This window comes from Choloepus didactylus, chromosome 2 (assembly GCF_015220235.1).
Source record: "Choloepus didactylus isolate mChoDid1 chromosome 2, mChoDid1.pri, whole genome shotgun sequence".
Taxonomy (NCBI): domain Eukaryota; kingdom Metazoa; phylum Chordata; class Mammalia; order Pilosa; family Megalonychidae; genus Choloepus; species Choloepus didactylus.
In genome coordinates, this window is record NC_051308.1 from 105,289,741 (window position 1) to 105,310,458 (window position 20,718).

Sequence of the window (20,718 nt, forward strand, 5' to 3'; positions counted from 1 at the left end):
GGGTTACACTTTTGCATACACAATATCTAATACATTCACCCCTCCACCTGAAGTTGGATTCTAACTTTGTATCTTAGGTGCCTTACACTACCAGTGCTACACTACCCTTATCTTACCCATAAATTCAAACACTCCATCTCAACTGGATCATTCCCATAGATGCTCCCAAAAGATGTTCAAGTCTCTTTCATCCTAAAACCAAACAGAACCGAACCAACCACCCTTCCGTTGATTTCACACCCACTGTTGGCACCCCTTCACAGTCAGTCTACTTGAAACAGTGGTGTTTTGGTTTGCTAAAGCTTGAGAAGGCAATATACCAGAAATGGGCTGGCTTTTACAATGGGGATTTATTAGCTTACAAATTTACAGTTCTAAGGCCTTGAAAATGTCCAAATTAAGGCATCAACAGGACAATACCTTCTCTGAAGAAAGGCCGCCGGCATCTGGGACACCTCTGTCACATGGGAAGGCACATGACCGGCATCTGCTGGTCCTACTCTCCCAGGTTTCATTGCTTTCAGCTTCTGGTTTCAGTGGCTTCTTCTCTCAGCTCCTCTGGGGGCTTTTTCTCTATGCACCTGGGCTTTTCCTCTCTTTTATCCTCTCATAAAGGACACCAGTAAAAGGATTAAGACCATCCTTGAATGGGCTGCCAAAAGGTCCCACCCACAATAGGTCTGCACCCACAGCAATGGATTAAAAGAATATAGCCTTTTCTGGGGTAAATAACTGCTCCAAACTACCTACCACAAGTGGTCTACTGGCATCCTGAGACACAACAATGTGCCTCAAATGGTTATGGGTGTTATGAGTTATTGATCGCAGCCCTTGGCCTTGGAGCGGCTGGAGGTGGGGTGGGGGGGACACTCCAGTTGAGAGCAGCCTTGCTCCATTATCTCAAGGTCAAAGCCTCTTAAATATAATTTTCCATATGTGCCATGATGTGAAAAGGTTTGGGAATGCTGGTGTCAATTCTCCCTTCTCACTCATCCCTCAACCCACTCCAGTTTGTCTTCAGCCTCCTTGGCGTCTCTAGCATATCCATTTCTGAACTCATTCTATTTGATTGCATGCTAATATCTTACTGCTGACCCCTTCTTCCTTCCTTACACACTTTCATCCATTCTGTAACACTGCCACCCTCTCCTGGATTTCCTCCCCCTCTCAGGCTCTCCCTCCCACTTTCTTTTGCAGGCTCAGCCTCCTCTTGTGACTCTGAACGGGTTCTTCGGACCCCAGTGCCAGCCCTCGTCCTCTCTTCACTCTCTAAATGTTCTCATGTGTGACAACAGTTTAAATGATCATTTCTCATCTAAAGAATCCCAAATTTATCTTGTGAGCTCAGACCATAACTGTGTTTCAGATTGGAATATCTACCCGGGCCCCTGACAGCTCCCCTCGGAGGTCTTAGGGACTCCTTAGGCTCAACATGTCCTGCCTGAAGCCCGCTTCTGCCTCCCACCTGGTCCTCTTCTGGGGTTTCCAATCTCAGTCAACAGTCCTACTCCCTGCCCTGCCATGAAAGTCAGACACCTGGGTGTCACGACTCTGATTTGACCCAAAGAGCCACCCTCCACTGCAAAATTAGTCCAGCAAAAACGTCCTCATTGATGTGACCCCTTGGATTATAGGAATGGTATGTGTGCACACTTTTTATTTTCCTTGTTATTATTTCCCTGCTGCCTACCGCCACTGCCAGTCCTGCTCATTACTTAGATTTCAACTTACATATCTCCTGCTGCAGAAATGCTTCCTGACCACCGTCCCCTACCCTGGCTGGGTTAGGTGCATATACACTCCCTGTCTTAGTACTTTCATACCCCCTTGTAATTGCCTCTTGTGTGTATTTCCCCCAGAGGACTGCGACTTTCCTGAGGGCAAGGACCATGTTTGTCTTGCTTTTTGTTGTGCCTTCAGAACATGTGTTCAACAAATGTGTTGGAGGGAGACTGAGGGGAAGTGGGGGCCCCCCTCTTACTGGTCCTGCTTATGCCTAGTAACAGTCAGCGCAGTGGCTGCTGAATTGTAATCTCATCTGCTCTCCTTTAGGCCCTCTTGTTCTTTTATTCTTCTAGGTATAAAGAAGTGGATTTTAGGGTGAGACTTCTGCACCTAAAGATAGTTGGTTGGCTGTGAGTTAGGCTAGTATCCAAATTAATTCAGTACCTTTAATCCTTCCTGCTTGGCAGTGGGAGAGCATCATTGCTTTGGAGGGCCTTCAGTTTAATCTATGCTGTTTGCTTAATGGACAACTCCACCCCCCACTCTGTTTCCTTACTTTTAATTTTATACATACCCATTATATCCTTCCTTGCATGTATCTTCCGAGGCAGTATGTTCAAAAGTATTTGATTATGCTTAAGATAGGACAGCCTTGGCTAGAATCCTGTGGTTACCTAAAGCAGCCTTAGAAATTAAGGAATAGCTCCAGAGAAGGTGCTGAAAAAATGATGGAGGCTTATTCTTCCCTGAAGAATGAGAAAGAAAAACATACATAATTAAAGCAATAAATTGGATTTCTTTTGTTCTCTGTTTACCACTGTCAAACATAATCTATTTCATGCATTTATATAGAATGCAAAAAATGGGTCAGATTTAATTTTCTTCAGCTTGCTTATTTTCCCCTCCAGTTCCCTGGGTAAAGGCAGAATCCAGATGGAAATGGGAACACCATAAGACTTGTGTATTTAGAGCAGGTGTTAGTAAAGGGTTCAGTGCAATGGACCCTGCAAATAGGATACCCATGAGCAAGTAAAAAATTAAAAAAGGCAATGAGGTATCTGGGAAAGAGCATGGGTTTGGAATCAGACAAACCTGAATAAGAATCTGGCTCAGCCGCATGTATTTGTGGGCTTCGGATTCCATTCTCTTTCCCTTCCCGAAGTTCTCCACCCTCCATTCATTCCCTCCTCTACCTCCCACCATGAATTTCTCTCTACTGGATTCTTTTCATCTGCATTCAAACATGTGGAAATAGCATCTGAAGCAAAACAAACCTCTCGCTTTTGCCTCACTCACCCCTTGCAGCTTCCACCCATTTCTCTCCTCCTATCATAGCCATGTCCCTCCAAAGACTTGCCCACTCTCATTGCCTCCTCTTCCTCAATTCTACCCACTCCCCAATCACGTATGACCTGGCTTCAGCCCCCACTGCTCCTCTGAAACTGCTTTTGTCAAAGTTACAATGACTTCTGTGTGGCCACCTCCAACAGACGATTCTCTGACTTCCACTTATTTGGCCACTCAGCAGTATTTTCAACAGTTGAACACTGCTGCCCTCTTGAAACACTTCTTGGCATCCATCACCATCACCCTCTCCTGATTTTCCTCCTACCTGGCTCTCCTTCTTAGTCTGTTTGCTGGATCTCCTCTTCTTCCTGAGCTCCTCAGAGCTCAGACCTGGGCTCTCTTTATTTACAAGGCCTCCTTATGAGACATCGGGGAACGAGCATGAGATTTGGAATCAGACAGACCTGAGTGGTTTTGAGTAATATGCTGATGACATCCGAATTCATCTCTGTTGACCTGACTGACCTCTTTCATGGACTTTGGCCCTGCATATTCAACTGCCTGCTCTACGTCTCCACTTAGAGAGTTCATGAACAAGCTCAAATCGAACGTGTCCAAAATAAAATTCTTCATCCCTCCCATCCTTGCTGGGAATAAACAAACAAATCAACTTTTGTACCATGCCTCCCCTTCCCCATCAGCCTTTCTCATTTCAGTAAATAGCACCTCAGTTACCCAAACAGAAACCTCAGAGTCATCCCTCACATCTAATTTATTAAGAAATTCTATAGTCTCCAATAAAAAGTGTAATTCCAAGCCCCCTTATTCTCTCCATCTTTACCATCACCATTATAGTGGAGTGGCCCAATATTTCTTGCCATCATTACCATAAAAGCCTCTTAATTCTTTTCCCTGCCTCTGTTCTTGCCTTCCTTGTATCCATTTTACACAAAGAAGGAAAAAAAGTGACCTTCTCAAAATGTAAATTGCTCCAATATAAGTACTCCTCTGCTTAGAACTTCCAAAGTCTTTCCATTGCACTGAGAAAAAAGCACACCCCTGTGAGAATTAGATTAAGTTTAGCTTTCACACAGGGTGGGGGCAGCTCAGGGGAATGGCAGAGGGTCAAGAAGCTGAGCTATAATCGGCAGCCAGTCCTCCTGTTTATCCATCCACTGTCTTCGCAAGGTGGAGACTGGGGGGGGGGGTGTAAATGTTCCTTAAACAGCTTCATAAGTTGTTACCAAACTAGCTCAGACTGGCTCTGCAGTTCAAGAACAAAGGAAAGAGGGGTGGAGACTTGTTTCAAATGTTCCAAGTTTGCACAGGAGACTTTTATTCCAAATGTTTCCAATTTGGGCAGGCTGCATGTTTCAAATTTGAGCTGGCTAGTTAGGCTTGTGGAATAGAATGTAACCTCTAAAGTATCCAGTCAATGGAGAAACAGGGGAGGGACTTGCAGTTAGGTATAGGGAATAAATACTGCTGGGTGTATTGTTCTGTGTGCCAATCCCCCCACATTTTGATTTGGCGCCTGTTCTTGCAAGATTCTCTTGCACCTTGCATACTCTGTCCTCATCTGTCTCTTTCATGCCACCTTAGGCCATGCCCCCCTCTCTTACAGTGCTTGGGCTGATCTTTCAGCTCTGCTAACACACAAACTTTTTCCTCCCTCAGGCCCTTTATTTGTTCTTTCCCTTGCCTCAGAGTCTCTGCCCCTATTTCCCCCCCTTTCTCTGCTCTTTAAAAATATATAAAATGTTATTAAACATTCAGAAAAGCAGATAACATCTTTGTACCTATTGAATTCTAAAATTTTCTCATATTTGCCTGTTTTTTTTTAAAGAAATAAAGTAATACAGTATCAGTTGAAGCCCCCATATGTACTCCTTCCCAATTCTAGTCTCCTCCCTCCCTTCCTAGAGGTAGACCCTGCATTTTTTTATTTTCTAATTTTTTTTTTTTTACATTTTTTTATTGTGAAATATAACATATATACAGAAAGGTGATAACTTTCAAAGGATGATTTAACAAGTAGTTACATAGCAAATTTCAAAAAATGTTATGGGTTACAGTACCATAGTTTCAGTTATTTCCTTATTGTGAAATAGAACATATATACAGAAAGGTGATAAATTTCAATATACATTTTAATGAGTAGATACAGAGTGAATTTCAAAGAATGTTATGGGTTACAATTCCACAGTTTCAGTATTTCCTTCTAGCCATTCTAATACGCTAGCATCTAAAAAAATTTATATAAAGATTCAGTTATCGTAATTCTTTGTTAAATCCTATCTTGTCTGTTGTTACCCCTTCCTTCATTTAGTCACTTTCTTGATCTTCAGGGGTGTCTAGGCAGTGACCACCGTAACTTGTTCATGTCGAAAAGGGGTGTCGACATTACGGGGAAGGGGGCTGCATCTGGTTGATGCTGTTGAAGAGGCTGTTGTTGCCTCTGGGTTTTGGGACTTAGCTGGCATAGGATTTCTCTAGAGGATTTAAGTTTCTGAAGAATAAACTACATGAGTAAAGCTGTCATAGAGTTTCAGATAGGGACTAGGTATTTGGGGACTACTGTTGGTTAGGGCTTGACATACCATGGCCATTTGGAATATCCAGCTGGAGCTTGCTTAAGCTTAACCTCCAGGATAGTTCCTTGACTCTGTTTGAAATCTCTTAGCCATTGTAACCTTATTTTGTTACCTTTCTTTTTCCCCTTGTCAAGAAGGCATTTTCAATCCCTCCATGCCAGGGCCAGGATCATTCCTGGGAGTCATGTTCCATGTCGCCAGGGAGTGCATTTGGTTTTTATCATTCCCATGTCTATTTTTGTACTTTCACAACATTTTTGTTTACCAATCAAGGATATATAATATTGCTTGGCATGTTTAAAATTTTATGTAAATGGTATCTTACTATGGGACAATTCTGCAACTTGCCCTTTCCACTGCATTGTTTGTGAGATGGGTTCATAGTGTGGCTCTAGTTGTTATTTTCACTGTGGCATAGTATTTTATTGGATACATATGTCTAGCTTTATTTTTCTATTCTAATGATGGATAATGATGCTGTTTTCCATTTTTGGCCATTATAAACAAAGCTGCAAAAAACATTTGTACTTGCTTCCTTGTGTACATGTCTGAATGTCTCTAGGGTAAATCTTAAAAACAATTTTTGAATAATAGGGTCTGTGAATCTTCAACTTTACCAGATCGTGCCAAATCGCTCTTCAAAGTGGTTGAACCAATTTCTACTCCTGCGGCAGCGATGGCGACTTTCCCGAGCTTCACATTCACACCAACAGAGGAGGCCGCTGCCGAGCTCGGTCGGGCCCCTAGAGGACGCCAAGTAGCTCGCTGGGATCTAGGGTACTGCGCCGGGAACCTACCGATAGTACTTTTCCTACCGAGCTTGGTCCATTGGCCAGCTTGGTGGTCTCTGGGGGACGGGATCCCAGAGTCTCCTTTAAACGAAGCGGGCTTCAGTCCCTGGGTCGCTGGGAGACCCCTCTCCCCCCTTTAATTTGAAAGCAGTATAAATATTTCCCCTTCTTGAACTAAATCTAAAAAGAACCCAGGTTGCTAAAATGAACATTTATACGCTTAACATCCAACATATGCAATGCTAACATTTGTACTTATATTTGCATCAGGTGTTTTGTTTTTAAGAAATAAAGCTTTCTAATTAAACGTGAAGTTCTCCTCCCCATTCTCTCCTCCCAACCCCCAATCCGGGAGGCAGCCAAGATCCTAAGTTTGGTGGTTATTCAAGTCATTTATTTTTATAACAAATATGTGTATCCATAAACAATTTATAGTATTGTTTGTTTTTATTCACACAAATGGTATTCATAAACAATTTATAGTATTGTTTTCTTTTATTCACACAAACGGTATTCTGTACCCAATACTCTACAGGTTTCTTTCCTACTTACCCAACATTGTTACCAAGATATGTCTATGTTGCTGCTAGTAGCTATGGTTCCAGGGTGTTTATACTAACAATATATTTTTAGGTTGTTTTCAGTTTGTGGATATTCAAACAATGTTGCATAAAGACTCCATGAGGGCAAAAATTTTTGTGTTTTTTTCATACTCAATTTTCACCCCCTAAGAACTGTGCCTGGCACATAGTAGGTGCTCAATAAATATGTATCAAATTAATAAATAAACGAACAGCCTTGTACATGTCTCTAGGTTGCTCACATGCAGAATTACTCCAAATTTGCAGAATTTGTATATAAACGGAATCAAAGTGGCTGGATGTTCAGATAAGAACATTGCTACATCACTCTCCAAGATTACTGTACTGATTCACACATCCCCTAGCATTTTGAGAGTTCCCGTTTCCCCTTAGCCTTGCTAACTTATTATTTTCATGTGTGTGTGCCCAGTTTGAGGTAGATGAATTATACCTTTTTGTTTTAATTTGCATTTCCCTGATTCCTTCCAGATATACCCCACCTGGGATTCCCACTGTCTTCCTCTGTGGCTTTTGGGTTATCAAAATGCACAGAAGTGGGTTGGGGTGAGTTGAAGGTCACTCTCAAGGGTGCAGCCTGACGCCTGTGTGGGTCTGGATCCCTTCATGCATTCCCAGATTCCCTCCCTCTCTGGAGGGATTTGAGCACAAGTGCCAGACCAGATCTGGGACTCCCATGACTAAAGAGCAGACAAGGTGCGGAGACCCAGGGTTGCCATCCATGCCAAGTCCTGCCTTCAGCCCTGAAGGCAATTGTGCGGGGTTGTAGGGGGCACTCTGGGTGCCCTGTTTTGGTCTGTTATTTTCCAGGCCTTCACCCAGGAGAGCACTGGTGCTCAGGGTGCTCTGGAGTTTACTGCCGCCTTGACTCCTGGGGGTTGTGGAGGGTAGTGGCTGTCTTTGGACTCCCCAGTGCTCTATGTCACATATGGAGTGGTGCAAAAATATGACCTCCACTTACAGGAAAACATTTCACATGGTCTGTTTGTCTCTTCTGTCCTTGCTAAATTGAGTGTTATTTGGAGAAGAGAAGGCAGGTTGGAAGGTAAGGGGAGAGACACAATGGAAGAAAGGGTGGCCAGTGGGAGTGCAACTGAGGTAGAAAGTTTGAACTCACAGAGCACCCCTTGGTCTTGAGACAACAGGGAGAAATACCAGAGCACTGGGCTAGGTGCAGCACCAGCGGTCACTGCCCCTCTGGATCTTTGAATTGTGTCCATTGGGATATGGTAAGAACCCAGTATTTAAAATGGGGTGCCAATCAATCAGGCAGAACAATGGGTGTGTGGGAGCCAGTGACAGTTACCATCTGAAAGACATAAATTTCTAGCACACAGGGATGACACTCACTTGAGTTCCTTGCCCATTTGACAAGCATTAAAAAATCATAACCTGCAAGCCCAGAGGGTGAGCACTCTGACTTAACAACCCTCTTACTTTCTTTTGCAAAGCATTAAAGTCATTAACTTCCAGCAAGCAGGGAAAGCAGGTTCTTACTTAACTCTTATCTTCTGAAAAGTCTTAAAAATCAGCAGCAGTGAGTCCTTGTCTCTCTTTGGCAGTGTTAAATCATAAAGCACCACACTGCTGCTAAGTAAGGGGGCCATTCTGTCAAAATGTAACATAAGGAAAATTGGAATCTGGTGACACGTCTTCTGCTCAGGGACCAGGGGTGACTCCATGCTGGTGATCAGATAAAATCTTAACCCTTTAGCATGAGTTTCTGCTGCCCTTTCACCACTTCAACCCAACGATGTATTTTCTGCTATCTACTGGATGAAATTTTTACTTCGTCCATGCCAGATGACTCCCTATATCTTTCCCTCCCCTCACTGTCATTAATTCATCTTGCCATCTCTTTCTCTGTCTCCTTCTGTAAACTATGCACATGACACATAACACTAGTATTTTTAAATAGCAGTCAACATTTGTATATCCCTTTAGGCTATGTAACCATGCCCTCTACATCTCAATGAAGGTTCAACTTTTTGATAGAATTTTACCAGACTCACTCCTTTTATCTCTCTAATCACTTCAAGGGTGCTTAAGTATTTATGTGTGACATCTTTCCCTTTCCTGGTTGTATTTGTCCATCTTTATATGTATACTAGATTATTTTCTTCCCACTTCTTCATCTGTGTGTGGATGCCCAGGCAGGTTGACAGCATATCAGATAGTCTATCGAGCACCAATATGCCAGGTATTGCGCTGGGTGCTAGGAGTGTTAATAGGGTCCTTACATAATGAAGTGAATCAGAATAGGTGAGCAGAGGGCTGTGAAGTAGGACAGATGCTTTGGAAGTATGTGGGAGTATACGTGGAGGGAGAGGATGATGCTTAAACCTTTCCCTGAGGAGATGAACAGTAGGGGAAGGAGCCAAGCAGACTTGGGGAGTCAAGCAACCCATGCAAAGGGAACAATGTGCCCAGACTGAGATGAGGAGAGAGCACGAAGTAGCTGGTAGTATGCAGTAAATGTCTAATGCAGCAGGCTTGAGGATGCCCAACCCTACACATTCCAAAGGTCTTCAGGACTGGCTCTTCACTGGCTCCTGGGAGATAACCTTGGAGCCCTTGGAACATCTTCTGCCTGAAAAAAAATCTTTGTATGCCTGAGACCTTGGGCCACCTCATATAGTTTATGCTAATAATGTGCCTTATTTTGACTGCCTATTTTTGTATGTCTAGGCTGCTTTGGGCCATGCTGTATCTGTTTGACTTCTGAAGGGGCTGGAGACTGAGTAGCTAAAGTCAATCTTGTGGGTGCTGCATGCCTATGTGCCTGACCCTAGCACTAAGGCTTGGGTGAGCTTCCCTGGTTGGCAATATTTTGTACATGTTGTCACACATTGCTACTGGGAGAATGAAATGCTTTCTGTGTGACTCCACTGGGAGAGGACCACTAGAAGCTTACGCCTGGATTCTTTTGGACTTTGCTCCATGTGCCTTTTTCCTCTGCTGATTTTAATCTGTAAACCTTTCTCTGCTAAAATGTAAGTGTGAGTATAACAGTTTTTCTGAGTTCTATGAGTCCTTCTAGTGAATCAACAAACCTGAGGGGGGTCCTGGGGACCCCCAACACAAGCAGAGGACAGAGAACAAGGACTGTGGGGGAGGGGTTGTATCAGGTAAGGGAGAACAGGAAGGAATCAGACTCCTCAGGCCTTAATAGGTCATGGTCAAGAGTGGCATGGCTCTGCCTGTGGACTTGATCCCAGCACAGGCTACTTTATTTAACTCTATTCCATGACCCTCAGCTGCACCCAGACCTGACTAGCTATCAAGAATGGTACCTAAAAAAGACATGTGATGCTCTTAAATGGCTTGGCATGGCACCATTACCAATGTTATCTGTATTTGAAATTTTGATATTTTGTTCACCATGGACTTTTTGCATTACTTTTGATTTTTTAAAACCTTGCATTCAAATACTATTTCCTGAATTTTTTGGTGCCCCTTAAATTTGGGGCCCAAGGTAAATGCCTCACTATCCTTCCCTGCTTTAAAACCTGAAGCACACTTTTTCATTTTAATTATTATTCTGGTTATTTTTGTGCGTGTGGTAATGAGGGTGTTGGGGATTGATTTTGGTGATGAATGTACAACTATGTAACAGTACTGTGAACAATCATATGTATGATTTGTTTTATATGATTGTGTGGTATGTGAATATATCTCAATAAAATGAATATTAAAAAAAAAAAAAAAAGACATGTGAATCAACGATATTTGCTTGGGGTAGGGGTGGGGAAGGCCAAAGGTGCATATTTTCTGAAGGAGGTGAGCAGTATCACTTCTGGGCACGGCTGTATCAATTATCATTTCCCACAGGGTCTGCCTTGGGTTTGGAGCAGAGTTGTCACTAAATACATATTGGCAAAGAAGAGATGGGGGTGAATTTGTTACAAAGGCTAGGGGGAAAATCCCATACATTGAAAACTCAGATGACATCACTAATTTGTTTCATAATCATATATCCATGGTGACAGAATAACTGAAGGGAAAAATAGGGTGAGAGAGTGGTTGAAGCAATTCAAGCAATTTACTGGCACAAAGGACTCGGTTACCAAGGTTGCAAATAAGTCATCAACTTCAGGCATGGACGTGCACCAAAGTGTTTCTCAAATTTCTGCTTGCTTGGACAAGTATGCTTCCTTCTCAGGAGCATGCCTTGAATTCAAAATAGCTGGAGAACATTTTTTAAAGTAATGGAAGAGGTGCTTATGTAACTCATTTCTAAATCAACAGGGGACAATATTTTTGCTGGAGGCTTGAGGCAGCAGCCTGTTAGCGATGATGACTGAGCTGGCAGTTGGCACCCTCTCAAGTGGGAGCAGCACTGCAGGAGACAGGGGCTGCTGCATTAGGGAAGCTGTGGGGTCAGAGGTCCACTGATGACCTGTGGGTCTAAATGAAATTCTGAGGAGCACATGATGCTGTTATATATATTTTAATTACAATGAAGTATTTTCTCTTTGCTCCCAAGAGCAGACAGCCGCATGTTGAAATCTTGGTTCTAGCTGTACGACTTTGGGCATGTTACTTAAACTCTGTGGTTTCAGTTTCTTCATCTGTAAACTGGTCATCGTAATAGTGCCTGTTCATAGGGTTGTTTTGAGGATTAAACGAGATAATGTAGGTAAAGCACTTGGCAGAGTGCTTGGCATGTGTTCAGGATTCAAAAAGCAACAAAACCAGAAAGGATATTAGGATTTTTAATAAATCATCAGTCATGAAAATAATTTTTGAGGGCTTGATGCCAGTCATACACACCTCAATATGTTGGGCAAGGACGTTCGTGTGCTATGAATCAGAAGTGCCCATGAGAATCAGTTTCATTTTCCTGGCCTTACACGCTTGGGCTGCATTTTAGAGTTGCTCATAATTCTGTTGCCATTGGCTTCACTGTCAGGTGAAGTGTTGTTCTCTGGCCTCCTAAAAGAATGAAGAGAATGGCTGTCAGAGGGCCTGCTGACAAGATGGCCTGCAAGGCCAAGCACTGATTGTGAAGATAGATTCCTCGGGGGAACTCTGGAACCAGGGGAAGGGCAGTTTTGGCAGGCAGGTAGTCTGGTCAAAGGAGTGTGAACTCTGAAGTTACCCTTGGGTTTTGTATCTCAGCTCCTTCAGTATTAAGTACTTGGTTTGGGGCAAGTTACTTATCTCTCTGAATCTCAGTTCCCTCAACTATAAAAAGGGGAAAATAACTGACTTGCAGAGTTGTTATGAGGATAAAATGATATAAGGCAATGCATGTAAAATACCTGCTACCTGCTAGGTGCTTCCTAAAGGGCAACAATTATAATCATATAAATAAGCAAAGTGTGAAATGTATCAGTGGTAATTGACATTGTTTTGTGATAACACAATCCCGTGAGACCAAATTAGTTTCCTTCTCAGAAAGAATGGCAAGATGTAAATAGCAGAAGGTTTGATTTGAGGTTTGGCAAAGAGATGCAGTTCATTCTGAGAAATGGTTTATGGGTTGGACCCAATCTCTGCCCCAGGACACATGCTCATCACTGCACTGAGATGATGTGACCTGGAGGGTGATGGGGGGAAGTTGGAGGGGTTGTGTATAACCCAAAGCAGTGAGGAGAAGCAGGGCCACCCTCTGTGACAGGAACCCTACACGTTATGAACAGCTGTAGGGTCAGGGACTGTGACAACAAAATTTAGTTCCCAGTGAGATCTGGGAAGCCGGCAGTGTGCAGGCAGGATGTGGGCCTAGTTCCCTCCTCTGGTCCTCTCTGCAGCAGGATGCTGTGTGCTGCGACACATGGCCTGGGAAGCAGTCATGGACCTAGAACCAGACAGCAAAAGGACATCCTTCAGGTAAAGTGTCCCAGCACACAGCATCCAGGGAGGATGCTTCCCAAAGAGTGTGACTGATGCTTTTCCTATCCTGACTCCAGCTGCTTCTGCATCAGGACAGTCTTCTGGGAGATGAACCCAGGAGGTGATGGGTACAGAGCCCATATGTCATGGAGGGATGCTTTCCATGCAGAAAAGTCTCCTTTGGGCAGGGAACTTTGACCACATACCAGAGAATAAATATGGAAGGAAACTAAAAACATGAAGGGCAGGATGTGGGAGTAGATAGTACTGCAGCTATGCCCAACAGCAACTCATTGAGAATAAAACCCTCCTGAACACAGAAAGTTAATGATGTCCGTCTCTAGCTTACCCCACCCAGGAAAAAGTGAGGGACCGGAGATGGGTGCCGGCTAGTACTTGAAAAGGTAATGGTGTCCTGAGTTGCCCCCTTATCCCCTACCAAGATGTGTGCATCCACAGAAATTCCCATGCATTTTGCCACTTCTGCCTCATAGGAAGTGAAGGCTTGTAATTGTGTCCCGATCTGATGCAGCGTTTCTCAACCAGGGGTGATTTTGCCCCCATCCCCTGTTGTAGATTGAATCATGAATCCCAACAAAAGACACGTTCTTAATATTAACCCAAATTCCTGTAGGTGTGAACCCATTTGTAAATAGGACCCTTTGAAGATGTATCAGCAGTGGAGGTGTGGACTCATTTGTGAATACGATCTTTAAGATCCTGTTTAAATGTGTCTAAACTGAATCAAGGTGGGCCTTAATGCATATTAGTGGAGGCCTTATAAAAAGAAGCTAGAAGTCAGAGAACACCACAGGAGACCAAGGACATCACCGTGTGACAGAGGACTGCCATCACTATGGGCTCCAGGAGACAGCATGGCCCATTGAAACCTTGATGTTGGATTTCTAGCCTTCAAAACCATGAGACAATGAATTCTTGTAGTTTAAACCAACTCATTGTGTGGTATTCATCACAGCAGCCCTGGCAAACTAAGCTGGCCCCCTAGGGGACATTTGGCAATGTCTGGAGACAACATTGTTGGTTGTCATAACTGGAAAGGGGTGGGGGGCAGTGTTCTATCGGCATCTAAGCCAGGGTTGCTGCTAAATCTCTTACAATGCACAGGGCAGTCCTCCACAATAAAGAATTATCTGGACCCAAATATCAATAGCACTGAGGTTTAGAAACTCAGGTCTGATGCTATGTGAAGGTTTTTTTTTTAGTCAAAGAAGGTGGTTTGTTCTTCACACTTATCATCTTGGTATAAGATATGATAAGGAGTATCATGGCTAGTCTGTTACCCTTCATTCATGGCCAAACACAGAAGAGGGGGTGCTGGGAAGGCAAAAAATGTGGGGGTAAGAATGAGCCCGAAGGGAGCTTCAGGCTCCCTTCCAAGGTAGATGGAGGGATAATGGCAGAGTTTTTCATCTCGATCAACACTTACTTATTTAAAAACCAATTTCCTTAAGCACATAATTATATGTTTATTTCCCTAAGGAACTCTTGAGGCAGAGGAGACCTGCTTAAATTATGGGGATGGAGGCTGCACACAGGGCTTTAATGGCGTTAGAAAAGTTTTCTATCACCTTCAAAGGAGACTTGAGAGGAAGGGAAGGGCAAAGATTTCTCTCCCGCAGTGCCGGGGATCCGGGGAAGATGGAAGACATAGAAACAGAGGGGCAAAAAGGGTGAGGATTGGCCCTATGGACTCTGAGGATCTGAGCAGTGACTAAACTCTGCTGTGGAGCTTTAAGCCTTTAAGTCTCCCACCTCCCTCCCTTCGTCCTCAGAGCAGAGGGAAGGGGTCCAGGAAGTGGGCTATTCACACCCATCCTGCCTCAGCTTCTTCACAGGAACACAGAGGCATCCCAGCCCCCACCCCCCACCCCCAATGAAAGATGCTCTGGTTTCCATTAAGAAGCAGACTGGGGCTGTGACATTGGGGGAGAGGGAAGGGGTGTTGGGCAGAGTGGATGGAGTTTTTGGTGGAGGGGGTAAGGGTTTGAGTGCTTCCTCTCTGTGTACTATTTTTCATTTCTCTGTTGCAGTCTGAATGCCTGGAATTCTGAGTTTCTTCTTTTTTGGAGATGTCCTCGTTTGGGTAGGCTGAGACTAAGGGAACAGAATGAAGGAACTAATTATTCAGATTAGACATAAAGAGAAAAAGTAGGGGGCCTTCAAGTCTGTCTCTCTCAGACTGCTGCAACTCTGGCTGATGTACATTTTGGGTGAGAGTGAGTTGGATGGGGTGAATTGGATGGGTGTGATGCAAGGGAGAAAAGAGAAGGGAGGAGTGGGTGGCTTAGGCTTGGCTCTGGTCTTGGCTATAAGGGATGGGGCTTATTGGGGAACCTCTGACTCCTCCCTCCTCTAGGTCTTCACTGTACCCTGGGCGCATGTCTGTCGTAGTGCCCATTGTATGTGGGTGAACTCTACCTGTGCCCATCTCCTCCAGAAAGCTGGGAGCTCCTGAGGGCAGGAATCATGTTTCATTCAGCTGGTAACCACCGCATCTAACAAAGCCTGGCACAGAGGCACTTAATACATGTTTCATGATGAATTTCTATCTCATCCAGCCCAGTCTGCCAGAGCAGAAGAGTGGAGAGGAACACAGGCAGAAGCTATAGCAAAGAGTCCATTTGGCTGGTATATCCCATTCATCCTATTTCTTAGAAGCCATGCATCACTGTTCATGGCAGGAAGGTGTCCAATGGGAGAAGTGAAGGTGACATCTGAGAAACATGACAAAGCTCTTCACTTAATTATCAAATGACTGCTCTGCATGACTGTCTACACTGGCTCAATTCCAGCATTCCTTGGCCTGAGGTTGTGTGGGGTATCAAGATGGGCCGAGCTGGTCAGTAACCACAGCTAGTGAAAGGTACTCAGCCATTAAGAGATGGAGATGGTGGTTATCTGTGAGCACAATATCCAGGCCTTCTCTGTCCTGAGAAGGATAAGGGCATGAAACACATGGGTAGCTGGGCCTAGACTGAGGGGTTGTGTCAACACAGGTCCTCTTGGCTCATTAGTGTTAGAGATCCTGGGAGCCAGGAGGCCAGACTGCTGAGGATTTGCATCCTTTTCAATTACTAGCTCCCCAGAAGCTACAATCAAAATCAAATATTGTTAGGGATCAAAGAGATGGAGTTTCAGCATCTTCAAAAAGCTAAAGATATGTGCTGTAGTCCTGGTCCATCCTTCCAGCTTCTGGGAACATGACCCTAGGTGACTGATTATTTGGCCTCTCTCAGCAAGAACTACCTTAGAGGGACAGGGATGGCCTGTCTGCTTTTCCTATATCACAGGGCTATTGCAAGGATCAAATAAATCGATGTGTAGGAGTGCTGTGTAAACTAAAGTGCTATGCAAATATGAGCTGGTTCTTAAAGATTATTTACTCCAGGCAGCCGCAGAGGGACCCTGTCACTTCCATAACGCCCCAGCCATCCCTTTGATCAGACCAGGAACTGCCTGCGGGGGGATGGCTACTTCAGTCGCTTGAGCCAGCTGGGAGCTGAGCTGGAGGGCTTACCACTTTCAGTCCGCTTCCGGGGCTCTAGCCCCATCTGCCACACAGCTCAGGAAAGTGGGGGACTGGCTGAAGGGCTCTGAGGCCCCTTATTTGGTTCGCTGGTAGAACTGGAAGACCGCTTTCTCCTGATCGTAGGTCTCAATGGAGCCGGGTCGAAGGCGCCTGATTTCAGCGATGGCGTCTCCTGCAGTCAGGCCCCACTCCTTCACCAGGTAACAAGCCAGCATGGTGCCGGTGCGGCCAAAGCCCAGAGCACAGTGCACTCCCACTGCCTGTGAAGACAGGAGCTGGATGGGATGGAGCCCAAGGCCCTCCCCAACAATTTCCTGCCCCTCACTAGGGCCAGTCTCTCCACAGCTGCTTCTTCTGGGTCAGGCTCAGGACTCAGCACAAGTGACAGCCAAGTAAGGGAGGTCTGGCTCTGTACCTGCGTGGCTTGGAGGCCACCAATCACCTCAGAAGTAGCTTGTTCAATCACTGGTCTCCTGACTTGTCTCCCCACAATCCTCTACCTGTTCTATCCAATACAGAAGCTACAGCCCTATGTGGCTACTTACTTGAAATGTGGATAGTCCAAAGCGAGATGTGGTGTAAAATGCACAAAAGATTTTGAAGATGTAGTATAAAAAAGAATGAAAATATCTCATTAAGAAATTATTTTATATTGATTATATGTTGAAATAATACAGGCATACCTAGGAGGTATTGTGTTCAGTTTTAGTCCACCACAATAAAGCGAATATTACAATAAAGGAAGTCACACAAATTTTTCCCAGTGCATAAAACAGTTACATTTACATTATAGTCTATTAAGTTGCAAAGCATTATGTCTTAAAAAAAAAAAACAAAAAAAACACCAATGTACATACTTAAATTAAAATGTGACAGAAACAAAAGTGAGCACATGGTGTTGGAAAAAAATGGCACTGAAAGACTAGCTCTATACAGGGTTGCAACAAACTTTCAATTTGTAAACAATGCAATATCTGCCAACCGCAAAAAAGCCAAGCACGATAAAATGAGACATGCATGTAATGTTTTTACTTAACTGGATTAAATAAACTACATTACCAAAACTAATTTTACCGGCTTCTTTTCTACTGTTTTAAGAAGTGCGGTTTCTAAAAAATTTTAAAATTACCTATGTGGCTCTATTACATTTAATTGGATAGCGCTGCCTTAGAGACTGCTAAATTATTGCCTCCATCTGACTTTTACCTCCACCTCTCTCAAGTCTTATCTTCTTCTCAACTCACAACGAAATTAGCCAGTTCTTTGTTGACTCTCCTCAAGCTCAATTCATACTGCTTCGCTCTCTCCTTTACTGCACCCATTCACACGTACCCCTGCTTCCCAACCCCTATCGCTTTCGATCCTCCTTACTCAACCGCTGTCTCCTAGCCCTGTCTTTCCCCAACCTCCCCGAGCCCAGCTCAATTACTCCCCGCCCTTGACCATCCTCAGCTCCGCCTTTGTTCTCCGATGACCCCTTCCCAGCCCCTCCCACTCAGCGCTGACCCCGCCCGCTGACCTCTCTCCGAGCGTTGGCCTCGTCCACTAGCTGTATGAAGCTGTCGATCTGGTCCGGGGCCGGCGGGCAGAAGTCTGGGATGCGAAACCGGTGCAGGGTGAGCCCCGGGCAGCTGTCGCTGTGGGGAGGCCTGCGCTCCGTCAAGGACACCAAGTGCCGCACGCCCAGGTCCCACAGGAACTGGTAGTGGGCGGGGAGCCGCGGCAGCGCCAGCCCCGCCAGCCGGCCAGGGAGCACCCACGAGAAGTTGGGGGGCTCTACGCCCATTGCTGGGGGAGGGAACAGGACAACGGGTCACCGGGGACAATGCCAGCCCAGTCCCGCTTCGCCGACCCCTCCTTCCGCCCGCCCTGGGCCGGGAAACCTGCCAATTACCGGGCATTTGGCGCTGCTGAGGTCACGTGGCCTCCTGGGCACCGCCCCTGCGGGTTTACGTCGTCCTCTGCGGAGGGGGATTGGCCCAGCGGCTTGGGAGGCGGGGCTAGAACTGCGAACTGGGCACTGAGAGACCAGGGAAAGCTCCGAGGTCCGTCACCCGCCTGGAATAGGACGCTCGTTGATTGGTCGGATAGTAAATTGTAGGCGGGGTTATTGCAGTGATGCGCACGGAGACTGGAGGAACAACACAACCAGCCAGAAGGAAAACCCAGAACTATTAAGAATTGTTTTTTGTGACTGTGCAACCCGGGGTCAGACTCTTCTGCCCCTTGGCGGCCAGTTGCAGTTATTTCATTACTGACCGGTTGCCCCAGCCTCCCCAAGGGCCTGGCTTAATTTCTTCATAGTGGATGTCCCGGGATATGAGAGATGACAAATCTGCTTAGGGGAGGAAATCTTTTCTACAAGGACTCTAGTCATTATCAGTGACTTTTTGAACTCTTCTAGTAAGGGAGACTCACTACTCTAAAAAAGATGATTCTCAGTTTTTTCATTGTTGGAATTATTAAAAAATACTGGACTGCCATCTAGGGACCTTAAGTAGTAATACCTGTAACAGTGACACAGTATTTATTGAGCACTTACTATGTGCTAGACACTTCTAAGATATTTATATCTACTAACTCTCCTAATTGCCACAATAATATTATGAGGGAGACAGGTGTTTTAGTTTTTTTTTTGTTGCTTAAGCAAATACCATGCAATGGCTTGACTTAAACAATGGAGATTTATTGGCTCATGGCTTTGAGGCTAGGAGAAGTTCAAATCAAGGCATCATCAAAGCAATGCTTTCTTCCTGAAGACTGGAGTTCTGGGGCTGGCTGCTGGTGAACCTTGGCCCTGGGTTCCTCTGTCACATGGCAATGCACATGGCAGCCTCTCCCTTCTCTTCCAGGTTCCTCTGACTTTCTGCTTCTGGCTTGTGATGCTTAAGTTCATGTGTACAATGTGGCCAGGTTTTGGTTTCCAATTGTTTGGTCAAGCAAGCACTGGCCTGATTGTTATTGTGAGGACATTTTGTAGACTTAAATCTTCAGTAGGTTGATTGCATCTGTGGCTGATTATATCTAGAATCAACTGAGAGGATTGCCTTCAAAGATGGCAGGAGTCTTATCCAATTAGTTGAAGGCTTTAAAATGAGAAGTGATGATTTCAGCAGTCAGAAGAGAGAATTTTCATCTCTACTTCAGCCAGCCAGCTTCTCCTGGGGAATTCATCGAAAACCTTCACTGGAGTTCCCAGATTGCAACCTGCCCTATGGAATTTGGACTTGCCCAGCCCCCAGTTGTGTGAGACAATATTTATAAAAATCTCATACTATTTGCAATTATTTCTCGATGGTTCTGTTTCCCTGGAGAAACCTGACTAATATATGCCTATTCCCTCTGTGGCTTTTCTCTGCCCATCTGAATTTTATTCTGCTTATAATGGACGCCAGTAATATGATTAAGACCCACCTTGATTACATATGAGAAAACTGAGGCACAGGAGCACTTAAGAAACTTGATCAAGAGATGGCCTAGGGATCTGAAACCAAGTCTGGCCCAGAGACTAACTACAACACAGGACTGTTTACAAAGTTAAACAGAAGGTTACTTCCTCTTCACATAACCACTTCCCTGTCCCCAAACTTCATCTGGGTTAAACATCTGCAAGTTTTAATTTTTCTTCATGTTTCATGGTTTCCAGGCTCTCTGGGTCACTTCCCTTGGGCAGGCTAGATAGAGTTGGTCAGTGTTGTCTTATAAAGTGAACATAGTGTCCCAGAAGAGATCTGAGCATTCCTGATTCTTGTTATGAATAATGTGCTTCTGGTGATGCAGAATAATTATAATTATGAAAATAATTAACCTTATTGTATTTGCATATGTACCAAGCCCTATGTTAAGTGCTTCCTGGAAGAACCCCATGTGGAAAATATTTTTTTAGTCCCTTTTGTAGGTGAATAATTTGAGGCTTAGGGAAGTTGATTAACTTGGCAAAGGACACACAGCTAGTAAGCAGCTGGCTGATAGAGCTAAGGTCTACTTAATTCCAAGTCCAGGACACTCAGCCATGAAGATGTACTTCCCTCCCTCTGCCCTCACCTTACCCCCAGCATACATATTTGATCATTTATACTTCTGTCTCCATCAAAATGAAAAGAAACATATATTCCCCGAAAGTTCAAAGCCTCCTCTGACATTGTGGAAAATGCACTCACCGTTTACTCAGCTCTACTCTGAAACATTGTCTCCGTCTACTCAGCTTATAAAGGCTGCCAAATTTACCCTCTCCTCCCCTTCCTTACAATCACAGCTCTGATTAAGCCCTTCCCGTTTCCACTCCCATTTCTCTGTCAGGAATGCCCTAATTCATTCCTTTCCCTCCTTCTCTG

At 44.6% G+C, this 20,718-nt stretch overlaps 1 protein-coding gene across 1 annotated transcript; it reads right to left on the bottom strand.

The window, feature by feature from the left end:
- Positions 1-11,695: 11,695 nt before the first annotated feature.
- Positions 11,696-18,399, bottom strand: DUSP23 (dual specificity phosphatase 23). Its single transcript, XM_037825612.1, has 4 exons — positions 18,279-18,399; positions 17,904-18,172; positions 16,373-16,644; positions 11,696-11,931 (listed from the first exon to the last, which is right to left on the bottom strand). The coding sequence occupies exons 1-3, from the start codon at positions 18,283-18,285 to the stop codon at positions 16,459-16,461; spliced, it is 462 nt and encodes a 153-aa protein (XP_037681540.1). The 5' UTR covers positions 18,286-18,399; the 3' UTR covers positions 11,696-11,931; positions 16,373-16,458.
- Positions 18,400-20,718: the final 2,319 nt, after the last annotated feature.

What these genes read in the sequence shown, in the direction of transcription:
- DUSP23 (XM_037825612.1), bottom strand. An exon ending in AGGCCAACGCTCGGAGAGAG is followed by an intron (nt 16,645 to 17,903) that starts GTCAGCGGGCGG and finishes CTGTCTTCACAG; the next exon opens with GCAGTGGGAGTGCACTGTGC.